We start from the raw sequence: 17,477 nt of genomic DNA, 5'->3' as shown, positions 1-17,477 counted from the left end.
CAAGAGAAATTAGTAAATATCTCGAGGCGAATGAAAACGAAAACACAACATATCAAAACCTATGGGACACAGCAAAGGCAGTACTAAGAGGGAAATTTATTGCCCTAAATGCCTATATCAGAAAAGAAGAAAAGGGAAAAATGCAGGAATTAACTGTCCACTTGGAAGAACTGGAGAAAGAACAGCAAACTAATCCCAAGGCAAGCAAAAGGAAAGAAATAACAAAGATTAGAGCAGAAATAAATGAAATTGAAAACATGAAAACAATAGAGAAAATCAATAAGACCAGAAGTTGGTTCTACGAGAAAATCAATAAGATTGATGGACACTTAGCAGGATTGACAAAAAGAAGAAGAGAGAGGATGCAAATAAATATGATCAGAAATGGAAGAGGAGACATAACCACTGACCTCACAGAAATAAAGGAGGTAATAACAGGATACTATGAACAACTTTACGCTAATAAATACAAAAATTTAGATGAAATGGACGGGTTCCTGGAAAGGCATGAACAACCAACTTTGACTCAAGAAGACATAGATGACTTCAACAAACCAATCACAAGTAAAGAAATTGAATCAGTCATTCAAAAGCTTCCTAAAAAGAAAAGTCCAGGACCGGACGGCTTCACATGTGAATTCTATCAAACATTCCAGAAAGAATTAGTACCAACTCTCCTCAAACTCTTCAAAAAAATCAAAGTGGAGGGAAAACTACCTAATACATTCTATGAAGCCAACATCACCCTCATACCAAAACCAGGCAAAGATATTACAAAAAAAGAAAACTACAGACCAATCTCTCTAATGAATATAGATGCAAAAATCCTCAACAAAATTCTAGCAAATCGAATCCAACAACACATTAAAAGAATTATACATCATGACCAAGTAGGATTCATCCCAGGTATGCAAGGATGGTTCAACATAAGAAAATCAATTAATGTAATACACAATATCAACAAATCAAAGCAGAAAAATCACATGATCATCTCAATTGATGCAGAGAAGGCATTTGACAAGATTCAACATCCTTTCCTGTTGAAAACACTTCAAAGGATAGGAATACAAGGGAACTTCCTCAAAATGATACAGGGAATATATGAAAAACCCACAGCTAATATCATCCTCAATGGGGAAGAATTGAAAACTTTCCCCCTAAGATCAGGAACAAAACAAGGATGTCCATTATCACCACTATTATTCAACATCATGTTGGGGGTTCTAGCCAGAGCAATTAGACAAGAAAAAGAAATACAAGGCATCAAAACTGGAAAGGAAGAAGTAAAACTATCACTGTTTGCAGACGATACGATATTATACATCGAAAACGCGGAAAAATCCACAACAAAACTAATAGAACTAATAAATGAGTACAGCAAAGTAGCAGGTTACAAGATCAACATTCAAAAATCTGTAGCATTTCTATACACTAGCAATGAACAAGCTGAGGGGGAATCAAGAAACGAATCCCATTTACAACTGCAACTAAAAGAATAAAATACCTAGGAATAAATTTAATTAAAGAGACAAAAAACCTATACAAAGAAAACTACAAAAAACTGTTAAAAGAAATCACAGAAGACCTAAATAGATGGAAGGGCATGCCTTGTTCATGGATTGGAAGACTAAATATAGTTAAGATGTCAGTCCTACTTAAATTGATTTACAGATTCAATGCAATACCAATCAAAATCCCAACAACTTATTTTTCAGAAATAGAAAAACCAATAAGCAAATTTATCTGGAAGGGCAGGGTGCCCCAAATTGTTAAAAGTATCTTGAGGAAAAAAAACAAAGCTGGAGGTCTCACGCTGCCGGACTTTAAGGCATATTATGAAGCCACAGTGGTCAAAACAGCATGGTATTGGCATAAAGATAGATATATCGACCAATGGAATCGAATAGAGCGCTCAGATATAGACCCTCTCATCTATGGACATTTGATCTTTGATAAGGCAGTCAAGCCAACTCACCTGGGATAGAACAGTCTCTTCAATAAATGGTGCCTAGAGAACTGGATAACCATATGCAAAAGAATGAAAGAGGACCCGTATCTCACACCCTATACAAAAGTTAACTCAAAATGGATCAAAGATCTAAACATTAGGTCTAAGACTATAAAACAGTTAGAGGAAAATGTAGGGAGATATCTTATGAAACTTACAATTGGGGGTGGTTTTATGGACCCTAAACCTAAAGCAAGAGCACTGAAGAAGGAAATAAATAAATGGGAGCTCCTCAAAATTAAACACTTTTGTGCATCAAAGAACTTCATCAAAAAGTAGAAAGACAGCCTACACAATGGGAGACAATATTTGGAAACGACATATCAGATAAAGGTCTAGTATCCAGAATTTATAAAGAGATTGTTCAACTCAACAACAACAAAAAGACAGCCAACCCAATTACAAAATGGGAAAAAGACTTGAACAGACACCTCTCAGAAGAGGAAATACAAATGGCCAAAAGGCACATGAAGAGATGCTCAATGTCCCTGGCCATTAGAGAAATGTAAATCAAAACCACGAGATATCATCTCACACCCACCAGAATGGCCATTATCAACAAAACAGAAAATGACAAGTGCTGGAGAGGATGCGGAGAAAGAGGCACACTTATCCACTGTTGGTGGGAATGTCAAATGGTGCAACCACTGTGGAAGGCAGTTTGGCGGTTCCTCAAAAAACTGAATATAGAATTGCCATACGACCCAGCAATACCACTGCTAGGTATCTACTCAAAGGACTTAAGGGCAAAGACACAAACGGACATTTGCACACCGATGTTTATAGCAGCATTATTTACAATTGCAAAGAGATGGAAACAGCCAAAATGTCCATCAACAGGCGAGTGGCTAAACAAACTGTGGTATATACATACGATGGAATATTATGCAGCTTTAAGACAGAATAAACTTATGAAGCATGTAATAACATGGATGGACCTAGAGAACATTATGCTGAGTGAGTCTAGCTAAAAACTGAAGGACAAATACTGTATGGTCCCACTGATGTGAGCTGACATTCGAGAATAAACTTGGAATATGTCATTGGTAACAGAGACCAGCAGGAGTTAGAAACAGGGTAAGATAATGGGTAATTGGAGCTGAAGGGATACAGAGTGTGCAACAGGACTAGATACAAAAACTCAAAAATAGACAGCACAATAATACCTAATTATAATGTAATCATGTTAAAACATTGAATGAAGCTGCATCTGAGCTATAGTTTTTTTTGTTTGTTTATTTGTGTCTTTTTTTTCTTTTTCCTTTTTTTATTATTATTTTTACTTTTTTCTCTATATTAACATTCTATATCTTTTTCTTTTGTTTTGCTAGTTCTTTTCCTAAATCGATACAAATGTACTAAGAAATGATGATCATGCATCTATGTGATGATGTTAAGAATTACTGATTGCATATGTAGAATGGAATCATTTCTAAATGTTGTGTTAATTTCTTTTTTCCTTTAATTAATAAAAAATAAAAATAAAAAAATAAAAACAAAAAGTTCCTGGGGGACAAAGGACAGGTCAAGTCTACTTAAAATTTAGGCCTGGCCCCCCGCCCCCCCGTGGGTTTGCAACGGTGTCCACGGCAAGTCATGGAGCCGAGGGTGGTCAAGCCGCCTGGTCAAGATTTCGAAGTTGAGCGTCTGAAAAGCCGCTACAGACTAGGGGGCAGCTGCCCGGCAGAGTATGACTTTGATGAGTCTAAATGTAAGAGAAGATCTCTGTTCTACTCAGATGATTTGGATGCCTATTCATCTGAAGATAAAGTTGGTTCCTCAAGATTTTATTCTGATGGAAGAAGGAATTGTACAACACCTCTTTGCAGTTCCCTAAAGCGCTTAAATGTGAATTGCCTAGATGATGAACTGGATTCTTTTCCTGATTTGAAACAACGGGAAACAGAAGAAGAGTTAATTGAGAATGATCGTAGAGTTAGTACCTCCAAAATAGAAAAAGTTTGCCGACCATCTAATTTGGATTCAAATTCAAGAAGTTGGACTGAATATTTTAGTGATGCAAGTGATTCTCCTTTGAAACATGTCAGCTATCCAACATCTAAAGCATCAAATAAACAGAATTTACTTCCACATCATGTCAATCAGATATATGATGAATTATCTCAAATACATCAGAAATTGCAGTGTGAAATTGCAGCACAGCAGGAATTTGCAGAAGAACTTCAAAAGCGAGAATGTTTTTTAGCTGAACGAGAACAACTGCTGTTTAAACATGAAACTGCCTTGAGTAAAATTAAAGGTGTTGAAGAAGAGGTTCTTACAAGGTTTCAAATTATAAAGGAGCAACACAATGCAGAGGTTGAACACCTAACTGAAGTTCTTAAGAAAAGAAAGAAAGAAAGCAAAAGGCTGAGGTCATCCTTTGATACATTGAAGGAATTGAATGATAACCTAAAAAAACAGTTAAATGAAGTAAGTGAAGAAAACAGGAAGATGGAGATTCAGGCTAAAAGAGTTCAAGCTCGTTTAGATAATTTACAGAGGAAGTATGAATTTATGACAATACAGAGATTGAAAGGAAATCCCCATGCTGCTCATGAAATGAAAATTGTAAAACAAGAAAAAATACCAATTTCAAAAACCTGTAAGGTACCACTTAATGCACAAGTTTATGAACTTTTAACTACCTTTATGGACTGGATTTCGGATCATCACCTTAGAAACTTGAAACATGAAGAATCTGGAATGGATGGCCAAAAGCCTCTATTCCAGCTTTCTTCTCAGAGAGATGATATTCAGGAGAAGTGTGTAAAGCTTTTGCCTATAATTGTAGACCAACTACAGTGGATGCCATTTGTGAATGCCAAACTTCATGAGCCTTTTATAAAATTTATATATTGGTCCTTAAGGCAGCTGGACACCAGAACACAGCATTCAGCTCTGACATCAACATTGAGGAGATTGGGTGAAGATATATTCAAAGGAATAGCAATTAAGGGAATTCATGGTGATTCTGTAGAACATTCTGTGGAGAATAAACCAAAGACAGCTGCTTTCTTTAAGAGCTCCAGTTTACCACTGAGATTTTTATCAACTTTAATTGTTCTTAAAACAGTCACTCAAGCTGATTATCTGGCTCAGGCATTTGATTCTCTTTGTGTGGACTTGAAGACAGAGGAAGGAAAAACCTTGTTTTTGGAGTATCAAGCTATTCCTGTAGTATTAAGTCATCTAAGAATATCCAGTAAAGGACTCCTATCCAATGTCATTGATAGTTTGCTTCAGATGACAGTGGAATCTAAATTCTTGCAGCCTTTTCTGGATGCTTGTAGTAACACTTTATTTTTTCGTACTTGTTCTGTGCTGCTTTGAACCCCTAAGCTTGATCTTCAAATATTAGAAAAGCTCAGTATTATTCTACAGAAACTTTCCAAAATCAAGAGTAATACGAAGCTCTTTGAACTCTTTACAGTTCATCTGATGTTTCAAGAAATACAAAGAACAACGCATCCAGAGCATGCCTTTCTCTGTATTAACCTAAATTCAACTCTGTTCAATTTGGGTTTAACAAAATATAACTCCGTGGTTTCTAATGCAAGCCATTAGACTGGCTTATTATTTATATATATATTATATATGTCTTCTTTATTTGTAAAATGTAGAGAATCACCAAGGCAACTAAAATTCTGCCAAGTAAAGTTATCAGTAGAATCATTTATCATGAAAGATAAGTTAAAAGTTTTTTATTTTTAAAATGTTTAAATGAAATCTATAGAAACAATGGAATTTTGGAACTGTTTCAGTTCAACTTACATAGTATTCATGTAGAAGGCACAATTTCCAGAATTAATGACAATTGGGTTACTTTTTGAAAAAATTGTTTTAAGAAAATTCTTTATTTAAATTATGTGATTATTTGGAATAAAATTGGTGATTATATGAAAAAAAAAAAAAGAAAAAAGAAAAAAAAAAATTTAGGCCTAAGAGTCACCCCCAAGAGAGCCTCTTTCGTTGCTCAGATGTGGCCTCTCCCTCCAGCCAACATGACGAGCAGTCTCACCATCCTCCCCCTCTTTGTGTGGGACATGTGTTCTAGTTTGCTAGCTGCTGGAATGCAACACACCAGAGATGGATTGGCTTTTAATAATAGGGATTTATTTTGTTGGTTCTTCAGAGGAAAGGCAGCTAACTTTCCACTGAGGTTCTTTCTTATGTGGAAGGCACGGGATGGTCTCTGCTGGTCTTCTCTCCAGGCCCCTGGGTTCTGACAACTTTCCCCGGGGTGACTTCTTTCTGTATCTCCAAAGGCCTGGGCTGAGCTGCAAGTGCTGAGATGAGGAATGCCGAGCTGCTTGGCTGTGCAACATTGCACTCTCTCATTTAAGCACCAGCCAATTAAGTCAAACGTCACTCATTGTAGCAGACACGCCTCCTAGCTGACTGCAGATGTAATTGGCAACAGATGAGGTCCACGTACCGCTGGCTTATGTCCGCAGCAACAAGACTAGGTATGCTCACCTGGCCAAGTTGACAACTGAATCTAACTAACACAACATGACTCCAGGGAATATGGACCTTCCTGGCAACATGGGACAGAGATCCTGGAATGAGCTGAGACTCAGCATCAAGGGACTGAGAAAAACTCTAGAATGAGCTGAGAATTAACATCAAGGGATATGAGAACCTTCTCAACCAAAAGGGGTAAGAGTGAAATGAGACAAAGTGTCAATGGCTAAGAGATTCCAAACAGAGTCGAGAGGTTATCCTGGAGGTTATTCTTATGCATTAAGTAGATATCACCTTGTTGTTCAAGATGTAGTGGAGAGGCTGGGGGGAACTGCCTGAAAATGTAGAGTTGTGTTCCAGTAGCCATGTTTCTTGACGATGATTGAACAATAATACAGCTTTCATAATGTGACTCTGTGAATGTGAAAACCTTGTATCTGATGCTTCTTTTATCTACCATATCAAAGAAAGAGTAGAACATATGGAATAGAAATAAATAATAGGGAGAACAAACGTTAAAATAAATTTAGTTTGAAATGCTAGTGGTAAATGAAAGTGAGGGGTAAGGGGTATGGTATGTAAACTTTTTTTCTCTATTATCATTTTATCTCTTTTTCTGTTGTCTTTTTATTCCTTTTTCTAAATTGGTGCAAATGTTCTAAGAAATGATGAATATGCAACTATGTGATGATATTAAGAATTACTGATTATATATGTAGAATGGAATGATATCTTATTTTGTTTGTTGTTAATTTTTTTTAATTAATAAAAAAAAGAAAAAAAAAAAACGTTCCTAGAGGAACTTGAGAAAAAACAGCAAACTAACCCCAAAGCAAACAGAAGAAAATGAATAACAAAGAGTAAAGCAGAGATAAATGAATGGGAGAGACAAAAGAACAATAGAAAGAATCAATAAAACCAAAATTTGATTCTTTGAGAAAATCAAAAAAATTGATGGGCCACTAGCAAGACTGACAAAGAAAAAAAGAGAGAGGATGTAAATAAACAAAATCAGAAATGAGAAGGGGTGTGTAACCACAGACCCTAATGAAATAAAATAAATCATAAGACGATACTATGAACAATTATAGGTCAACAAACCAGGCAACTTAGATGAAATGGACAAATTCCTGGAGACACACAAACAAGTTACATTGACTCAGGAAGAAACGGAAGATCTCAACAAACCAATCACAAGTAAAGAGATTCAATCAGTCATCAAAAATCTTCCCACAAAGAAAAGCCCAGGGCCAGATGGCTTCACAGAGGAATTTTATCAAACATTCAACAAAGAAATAATACCAATCCTGCTCAAACTTTTCCAAGAAATTGAGGAATAAGGAACTCTACCTAACTCATTTTATGGAGCTAATATCATTTTAATAGCAAAACCAGGTAAAGATGCTATAAGAAAGGAAAACTACAGGCCAATCTCCCTAATGAACATAGATGCAAAAATTCTCAATAAAATATCAGCAATCAAATCCAAGAACACATTAAAAGAATTATACACCATGACCAAGTGGGGTTTATACCAGGAATGCAAGGATGGTTTAACACAAGAACCTCAATTAATGTAATACAGCACGTTAACAAATCAAAAGGGAAAAATCACATGATCACCTCAATTGATGCTGAAAAAACATTTGACAAAATTTAGCATCTTTTTCTGAAAAAAAAACAAACACTCCAAACAATAGGAATCAAAGATAACTGCCTCAATATGATAAAGGGAATATATGAAAAAGCAATAGCTAGCATCGTACTCAATGGAGAGAGACAGAAAGCTTTTCCCCTAAGATCAGGAACAAGTCAAGAATGCCCACTGTCACTATTATTATTCAACATTGTGCTAGAAGTTCTAGCTAGAGCAATCAGGCAGGACAGAGAAATAAAAGGCATCTGAATTGCATATGTAGAATGGTATGATCTCTAAATGTTGGGTTAATTTCTTTTTTTCCGTTAATTAAAAAAAAAAAAAAAAAAAGAGAAGGGATAATTGGAGCTGTAGGGATACAGACTGTACAACGGGACTGGATATAAAAACTCAGAAATGGACAGCACAATACTACCCAATTGTAATGCAATTATGTTAAAACACTGAATGAAGCTGCCTGTGAGGTATAGGTTTTTTGTTTTTGTTTTTGTTTTTGTTTTTTTTTCTTTCTATTATTGTTTTAATTCTTATTCTGTTGTCTTTTTCTTTTTCTAAATCGATGCAAATGTACTAAGAAATGATGAATATGCAACTATGTGATTTTATTAAGAATTACTGATTGTACATGTAGATTGGAATGATTTCTAAAAAAAAAAAGGCATCTGAATTGGGAAGGAAGAAGTAAAACTCTCATAATTTGCAGATGACATGATACTATATTTGAAAGATCCTGAGAAATCTACAGCAAAGTTACTTGAGTTAATAAACAAATGCAGTAAGGTGGCGGGATATAAGATTAATGTGCAAAAATCAGTAACATTTCTATATTCAAGCAATGACCTAGCTGAGGAGGAAGTTAAGGAAAAAATTCTATTCAAAATAGCAACTAAAAGAATCAAGTACTTAGAAATGAACTTAACTAGGGATGTAAAGGATTTGTACACAGAAAACTACATAACATTGAAAAAGAAATCAAAGGAAATCTAAATAGGTGGAAAGACATTCCTTGCTCATGGATGGAAAGGCTAAATATAGTTAAGATGTCAATTCTCCCCAAATTGATCTACAGATTCAACACAGTACCAATCAAAATTCCATCGACCTACATTGAAGATTTGGAAAAGCTAATTACCAAGTTCATCTGGAAGGGAAAACGACCCCAAATAGCTAAAAGCATCCCAAAAATGAAGAAAGAAGTAGGAGGATTAACACTCCCTGACTTTAAAACATATTATAAAGCCACAGTGGTCAAAACAGCAGGGTACTGGCACAAAGATAGAAGCACTGACCAAAGGTATTGAATTGAGAGTGCAGAAATAGACCAACAAATCTATGGTCAACTGATTTTTGACAAATCCTTTGAACTGGGACAAAATAGTCTTTTCAATAATTGGGCATGGAAGAACTGGATATCGATAGCCAAAAGAATGAAAGAGGACCCCTATCTTATACCCTATACAAAAATTAACTCAAAGTGGATCAAACACCTAAATATAAGAACTAGCACCATAAAACTTCTAGAAGAAAATGTAGGGAAACATCTTCAAGACCTAGTTAATAGGAGGTAGCTTCCTAACCTTTACACCCAAAGCACAAGCAACAAAAGAAAAAAAATAGATAAATGGGAACTCCTCAAAATCAAATACTTCTGCACTTTAAAACATATTATGAAAAAGGTAAAGAGGCAGCCAACTCAATGGGAGAAAATGTTTGGAAATCACATATCCAAAAAGGCTTGAGTTCCTGTATATACAAAGAAATCATACAACTCAACAACAAAAGAACAAACAACCCAATTATAAAATGGGCTAAAGATATGAATAGACATTTTTCTGAAGAGCAAATACAGATGGCTCAAGAGCACGTGAAGAGATGCTCATTTTCACTGGCTGTAAGGGAAATGCAGATCAAGACTACAATGAGATACCAACTCACACCTATAAGAATGGCTGCTGTTAAACAAAAAGGAAACTATAAATGTCGGAGAGGATTAAGAGAAACTGGGACACTTATGCACTGCTGGTGAGAATGTATAATAGTGTAGACACTATGAAAGACTGTTTGGTGGTTCCTTAGGAAACTAAATATCAAGTTGCCCTATCAGCCAGCAATAGTACTACTTGGTATATACCCAGAAGAGCTGAAAGCTCCCAATGTCATATTAATGACAGGCCCTTCTAATACGAAAAACTTAGAATGGCCATAGCCCAAACACCCCTAAAGAGAGGAATGGGAAGAGCAAAGGTGATGGTGGAGTTATAGAGAGAAGACAGGACTTAACAAATGAATATGAATCCTGAATTATTAAACTGATATCTCTTTTAGTCTCCGGTATTATAGAGCAACTACAAGTAAAACGTAAAATTGTGGAACTGAATCCCGTGCCAAACTCTGAAATATGTTCTACAACTAATTGTGATGGGGTGCTTTGAAATTTATAACTTTTTTGTACGTATGTTATTTTTCACAAAAAAAGGAAAAAAGTCAATTGTGATGATAAATAAATATTGAAGCCCTCTAGCCTCCTATAATTCTGGAGCAACTTAAAGGAAAATATGAGATCGCATGGTAGCCCATGATAAACTGCGGGATCTGTCCTGTAACTACTTCTTGAAGAGTGCTTTGAAAACTACTGCTTTCTTATTTCATTGCTTTGTATATATGTTATACTATACAATTTAAATAGGTTAACAAATAATAATAATTCTTAGAGGAAAATACAGTATTTATGATGCACAAAAGCACTATTTATAAAAGAATGTTAACAAATTCCAAATACATTAAAATGAGAATTTCTGTCCATTAAAAGACACTATAAAGGAAAACTCTAAGCCACGATCAAGAAAAAGATTCTTCAATATATATAACCAGCAATGTATTGACAATTAGAATATATAAAGATTTACTACAAAGCAATAAGAAAAAGACACACAACTCAGTAAAAAAGGGGGCCAAATACCTTAATAGGCACTTCACAGAAAAGGAAATATAATTAATAAACACATGAAAAGGAGCTCAAGTTCATTGGTACTTAGGGATATGGAAAATAAGACCTCAGAAATTATCTATTTTTCATTATTATTATTATTATTATTATTATTATTATGTAGTTATCTTTATACTCAATAAAATTCACAAAAATTTAAAATCAGCTAATATCAATGTAGATGGAAAGGATATGGGTCAAGGGCAATTTTAACCACTACAGGTTGATGTGTAAATGGATATAACCACTTTAAATTAATTTGTCCTTAGCTCATAAAACTGAATATACATACATATAACTTACAACCTAGTAATTCTACTCCTAGATATGTACTCTAGATATATTCTTGCACTTCAGTATCAGATACACATACAACAGAGACAAATAAATAAAAACTATGCAAAACAACACAGACAAATCTTAGAAACAACTGAATCTTAAAAACATAAAATACATCCATATCACAGAATACTACCCAGCAACAAAAAAGAACAAACTATTGATATACACTACAACTTGGATGAATCTCAAGGAAATTATGCCAAGTGAAAAAAGCCAACCCCAAAAGGCTTCATATTGTACGAGTCCAAATATAGAATGTCCTTTAAATGAAAAAATTATAGAAATAGGGAACAGATTAGTGGTTGCCAGGGGTTAGGAAGGGGGAAGAAGGTGTGCCTATAAACATCAACAGGAGGGATCCATGGGGTGATGAAATGTTCTGCATCTTCATTATATCAATGTAGATATCCAGATCTGCAAGATCTTACCATTAGAAAAACTGGGTAAATGATACATGGATCTCTTTGTATTATCTCTTATAACCATATAAGAATCTACAAGTATCTCAAATTTAAAAGTCTAGGAAAAAAAGAAATATAAACACGTAATAGTGGTTATTTGCAGACTGGAGGACTATGGGTATCATATTTTTCTTCTTTCTACTTCTCTATATTTTCTAAATTTTTCTTAATCAGTCTTCACTGATTAATACAAAGTTTTTCCTTTTTATAATGAAGAATATAATAGTTTCAACTCTTATTTTTAATTAACATGTTCATAAAAACTGAATCCTTAACAGCCATGTAACTCAAGTGTAAGTACAGTTGTTAACAGGACTATTAGCTGGCTCAAATATTAAGAGAAAGATATAAAAGTGCACTTCTACTGAGTGTATATATAGTCATTTTTATATGCAAGACATTATTATATGGCCAATTCATCATTTCTTAAGTAAAAGTACTTTTTATGATAGCATCTTTTCATGCTATCATTTCAGAAAAAACTAGCAACATGTTTAAACACACAAACTAGAATTCAGCCAAATTTGGAACATACCTGCATATGGAGCCATTCCTAAAATAGTAGGCATCAGGCCTCTATAAAATCCAAGGAAACCACCTTCCTTTTGAGTAAAGGAAAATCAGATTACTTTGTGCTCATTATGATAAACATCAAAGAACAAAAGCAAACATTATAATGGAAAAACTACCCTGGGACCTACCTGAAATATAAAGACATTCTTTTACAATTATGATTATTATTATTTTTTTTTAAATCTTTTTTTTTTATTTACATGGGCAGGCACCAGGAATCGAACCCGGGTCCTCTGGCATGGCAGGCAAGCATTCTTGCCTGCTGAGCCACCGTGGCCCCAATTATGATTATTAATATCAATAATTATAAATCAAAGAGAAATTATTTAGATAAAATTCAAATTATTTTCCTAGCTATAAAAATTCATGTTGCACATGAGAAAGGTAAATATGAAATACCTTTGCATAAATTGTTTTGAATGCATGAATAATTCCTGTATAAGTGTGTTCCCCTTTGACCTGGAATGCTAGGCGAACTCTGACCATGTCAAGAGGGTAAGTACAGACAACTGCTGTCATACCTGAAAAGAAAATAGAAATTTAAATGTAAAAAAATGTTTTGACATTCTATATTGTTTCTAACTTTAGCAGTGCTCTCAATATTGTAGCAATGATGAAAACCCAGTGAAATCAAAGGTGATATTCCTGATAGAATTACACCATGGCATCATCAACTGGAAAACAACCTCGCAAGTAGATAGTCAGTTTGTAAAAATCTGCTCAGCTTCTTCCCACCATAAAGTTATAATGTTAGTCTGAAAACACTACAGTGTAAGTGGATCATGAGCATTTAAGAAAATTCTTATTATTACTTGTCCATTACCAGAATAAATATTAGAAAGAAAATACTGACCATCTCTGAGAACCAGGTGATATTTGATTTTTCACTTATATTCTCTAATACTAAAAGGAGGAGATGCTTTACCAACCTACTACAGGAATTCATATAAAAATAAAATAAAGGTACCTTTTAAAAAACATCAAAGCATGATAATTACTTAATTTTTAGAACTCAGGTAAATCTGTTATTGACACAAAATCATAAAAATATAAATGTCCAAGGTCATAGAAACAATTCATTTAGGGAAAAAATTTCTTTATGATAAGCAAATTTAGTATTAACTTCTTAATCTTCATCAATACATGATTTCAAATCCCACAAAATATCCAACTAAGTTATTGTTTAAATTAAAAACAAAAATCCCTTATTACTTTTCGTAAAGTACCAAAGAAATACATGTTCAGGAGCGAAATATTAGAAAATACAGATAAACAAAAATGAAAAAAAAATATATATATATATAATCCACTATCCAGTAAGAATTACCTAAAAATATAATCTTCCAAACCATTTTATAAATGTTCATTTACATGCATGTATATAAACACGTTTAAAAGATATAATACCATAATTCAATTTTGGAGCCCTTTTTTTCTATTTTACATTATATTGTGAACATTTTTCCATGTAAGGAAAACATTTTTTGGAAGTACCATAATTTATTAAAACAATTCTCTTAGATATTTAGTTTGTCTCCATTATTGGCTATATAATATTGTACTAACAAACAATGTTTTGGTAAATGTCCTTAAAACCAAACATTTTTACGCATTTCGATTATGGCTAAATTTCGAAAATACAGTTACTGGATCACATGAAAAGCAAGCATACATTAAGGCTTTTGATGGAATTGCCCTCCAGAAAGATTATACCAATGTATATCATTCATTGAAATAAAAGTCATTTCTCAGAATTTTCAAAAATATTAGATGATTATCAGGCAATTAAAATATTCAGTTATTAGATAATTTACCTCCAATTTGATGGACAATAAGCATCCTCTCAGTGTCGTTTTGGACTGTTTCTTATACGACTTTTATTTTTATATTCTTTTATTTCCATATGTTCTTTTCTCTCTTTGGCAGCTACCTTTTGCATGTGATTTTTAAAGACTATATATATATATACACATATACATATATATATACTTATATATACATATACATATACATATACATATACATATACATATATATATATATATTTTTTTTTTTTTTTTAACATGGGCAGGCACTGGGAATCGAATCCGGGTCTCTGGTATGGCAGGTGAGAATTCTGCCACTGTGGCACCGTCACACTGCCCCAAGATTATAGTTTTTAACGAGGCAATTTCTTCATATTTTTATTAGTTTACAAAATTAAAATGATTTTTTTTTTTGCCAGAATTTTGACTGGCAAACTAGTCAAGTAAAAGTAGCAATTTAAAGTGACTTCCATGTTCTTGACTTAATTCAAATTTTTAGTCTTATTTTTAGTATTTAATTTTATTTAATAGTTCTTATATATCTCACCCCAGTTTTTTTTTAATTTTTTTAATTAGAAAAAATTAACAAACAAAACATTTAGATATCATTCCATTCTACATATACAATCAGTAATTCTTAATATCATCACATAGTTGCATATTCATCATTTCTTAGAACATTTGCATCAATTTAGAAAAAGAAATAAAAAGACAACAGGAAAAGAAATAAAACGATAACAGAGAAAAAAAGGATTATACATACCATACCCCTTACCCCTAGCTTTCATTTACCACTAGCATTTCAAACTAAATTTATGTTAACATTCGTTCCCCCTATTATTTATTTTTATTCCATATGTTCTACTCTTCTGTTGATAAAGTAGCTAAAAGGAGCATCAGACACAAGGTTTTCACATTCACAGAGTCTCATTGTGAAAGCTATATGATTGTTCAATCATCATCAAGAAACATGGCTACTGGAACACAGCTCTACATTTTCAGGCAGTTCCCACCAGCCTCTCCACTACATCTTGAACAACAAGGTGATATCTACTTAATGCACAAGAACAACCTCCAGGACACCCTCCCAACTCTGCCCGGAATCTCTCAGCCACTGACACTTAGTCTCATTTTACTCTTCCCCCTTTGGTCGAGAAGGTTCTCTCAATCCCCTGATGTTAATTCTCAGCTCATTCTAGGGTTTTTCTCAGTTCTTTGATGCTGAGTCCCAGCTCATTCCAGGATCTCCGTCCCACATTGCCAGGAAGGTCCACACCCCTGGGAGTCATGTCCCACGCAGAGAGGGGGAGGGTGGTGAGACTGCTCATCATGTTGGCTGGAGAGAGAGGCCACATCTGAGCAACAAAAGAGGCTCTCTTGGGGGTGACTCTAGGGCCAAATTTTAAGTATACTTGACCTATCCTTTGTGGGGTTAAGTTTCATATGAACAACCCCCAAGACTGGGGGCTCAGCCTATAGCTTTGGTTGTCCACACTGCTTGTGAGACTATCAAGAATTCAACTTGGGGAAGTTGAATTTCTCCCCACTCTCACCATTCCCCGAAGGGGGCTTGCAAATACTTTTCCAGTCACTTATCAAATCACTCTGGGATTCATCGGGGCATCACTCTGGACAAACCAACAAAATCTCATGTCCTACCTGAGAGTCCAAGTACTTATGACATTCAATCAAACTATCTACATGAGTTATATTAGGAAATGCTCTAGTCAAAATGTAAATTTTGTAACAAACAAACATTTTTTGCTTTAGTCTCACACATAAGGTGACATTTTAAAGTATTATCATCTATTTTCAGCACTCTGCAATAATGACATTCCTTTGTTCTTCCTCATGCAAAAACATTTTTAAAATTTGTACATTGTACATTTCAGTATTATTATACAATCTAGGCATTCCTAGATTATACCATTTCAATCTTTACCATCTATCTTTCTTTCTGTTTTCATTTATGTCCCCAGCCCTCCTCCCTCTATCATTCTCACATGCAGCTTCATTCAGTGTTTTAACATAATTACTTTACAGTTAGGTAGTACTATGCTATCCATTTCTGAGTTTTTATATTCAGTCCTGCTGCACAATCTGTATCCCTTCAGCTCCAATTACCCAATATCTCACCATATTTCTATCTCCTGATGGTCTCTGTTATCAAGGAAATATTCCAAGCTTATTCACTAATGTCAGTTCATATCAGTGAGACCATACAGTATTTGTCCTTTTGTTTCTGGCTAATCACACTCAGTCCATCCTTAAGGAATGGACTCTTTAAGGTCCATTCATGTTGTTACATACTTCATAACTTTATTCTGTCTTACAGCTGCATAATATTCCATCTTATGTAAATGTCACAGTTTGTTTAGCCAACTGTCTGTTGATGGACATTTTGGCTGTTTCCATCTCTTGGTAATTGTTAATAATGCTGCTATAAACATTGGTGTGTAAATGTGTTCATTTGTGTCCCTGGCCTCATGTCCTTTGAGTAGAGACAGCATATAGATGGGTCCTGTTTTTTAATCCATTCTGCCAGACTATGTCTTTTGATTGGAGAGTTTAATCCATTAACATTCAGTGTTATTACTGCATGGGTAGTACTTTCTTCTACTATTTTGCCTTCTGGATTTTATGTCATATCTAATTTTCCTTCTTTTTACCTTTACTCATAGTCTTCCTTTCTACACTCTTCTCCACACCTCTCTCTTCTGTCTTCGTATCTGTCTCTAGTGTTCCCTTTAGTATTTCTTACAGAGCTGGTCTCTTGGTCACAAATTCTCTCAGTGATTTTTTTGTCTGAAAATGTTTTAATTTCTCCCTCATTTCTGAAGGACAATTTTGCTGGATACAGAATTCTTGGTTGACAGTTTTTCTCTTTTAATAATTTAAATATATTATCCCACTGTCTTCTCGCCTCCATGGTTTCTGTTGAGAGATCAGCGCATAGTCTTATTGGGTTTTCCTTGTATGTGATGGATTGCTTTTCTCTTGCTGCTTTCAAGATCCTCTCTTTCTCTTTGACCTCTGACATTCTGATTATTAAATGTCTTGGAGTATGTCTATTTGGATCTATTCTCTTTGGGGTACGCTGCACTTCTTGGATCTGTAATTTTAAGTCTTTCATAAGAGTTGGGAAATTTTCAGTGATAATTTCCTCCATTAGTTTTTC

At 34.3% G+C, this 17,477-nt stretch overlaps 2 protein-coding genes across 4 annotated transcripts in view; one reads left to right on the top strand and one right to left on the bottom strand.

Moving 5' to 3' along the window:
- The window catches only part of SLC25A16 (solute carrier family 25 member 16), a 72,526-nt gene that overhangs the window by 17,637 nt on the left and 37,412 nt on the right, over positions 1-17,477 (bottom strand). For both annotated transcript variants that reach the window (XM_077125102.1, XM_077125103.1), the window contains 2 exons: positions 12,894-13,015; positions 12,457-12,523 (listed from right to left, as the gene is read on the bottom strand). In XM_077125102.1, coding sequence (XP_076981217.1) covers positions 12,457-12,523; positions 12,894-13,015 — 189 coding nt within the window. The remainder of the gene's footprint in view (positions 1-12,456; positions 12,524-12,893; positions 13,016-17,477) is intronic.
- LOC143653812 (coiled-coil domain-containing protein 138-like) lies at positions 3,580-5,906 on the top strand. Of its 2 annotated transcripts, XM_077125101.1 has the most exons (2): positions 3,580-4,798; positions 5,262-5,906. In XM_077125101.1, exons 1-2 carry the CDS (start codon positions 3,605-3,607, stop codon positions 5,367-5,369), a joined length of 1,302 nt encoding a protein of 433 aa, XP_076981216.1. In that variant the 5' UTR covers positions 3,580-3,604; the 3' UTR covers positions 5,370-5,906. The 2 variants fall into 2 exon arrangements, with proteins under 2 accessions (XP_076981216.1, XP_076981215.1); XM_077125100.1 differs by having other exon boundaries at positions 3,580-5,906.

The sequence above is a fragment of the Tamandua tetradactyla genome, chromosome 13, assembly GCF_023851605.1.
Source record: "Tamandua tetradactyla isolate mTamTet1 chromosome 13, mTamTet1.pri, whole genome shotgun sequence".
Taxonomy (NCBI): Eukaryota; Metazoa; Chordata; class Mammalia; order Pilosa; family Myrmecophagidae; genus Tamandua; species Tamandua tetradactyla.
This window is presented reverse-complemented; position numbering and strand designations above follow the sequence as displayed.

Coding starts and splice junctions, on each gene's coding strand:
- LOC143653812 (XM_077125100.1), top strand. CDS start 3,605: ATGGAGCCGAGGGTGGTCAAGCCGCCTGGTCAAGATTTCGAAGTTGAG.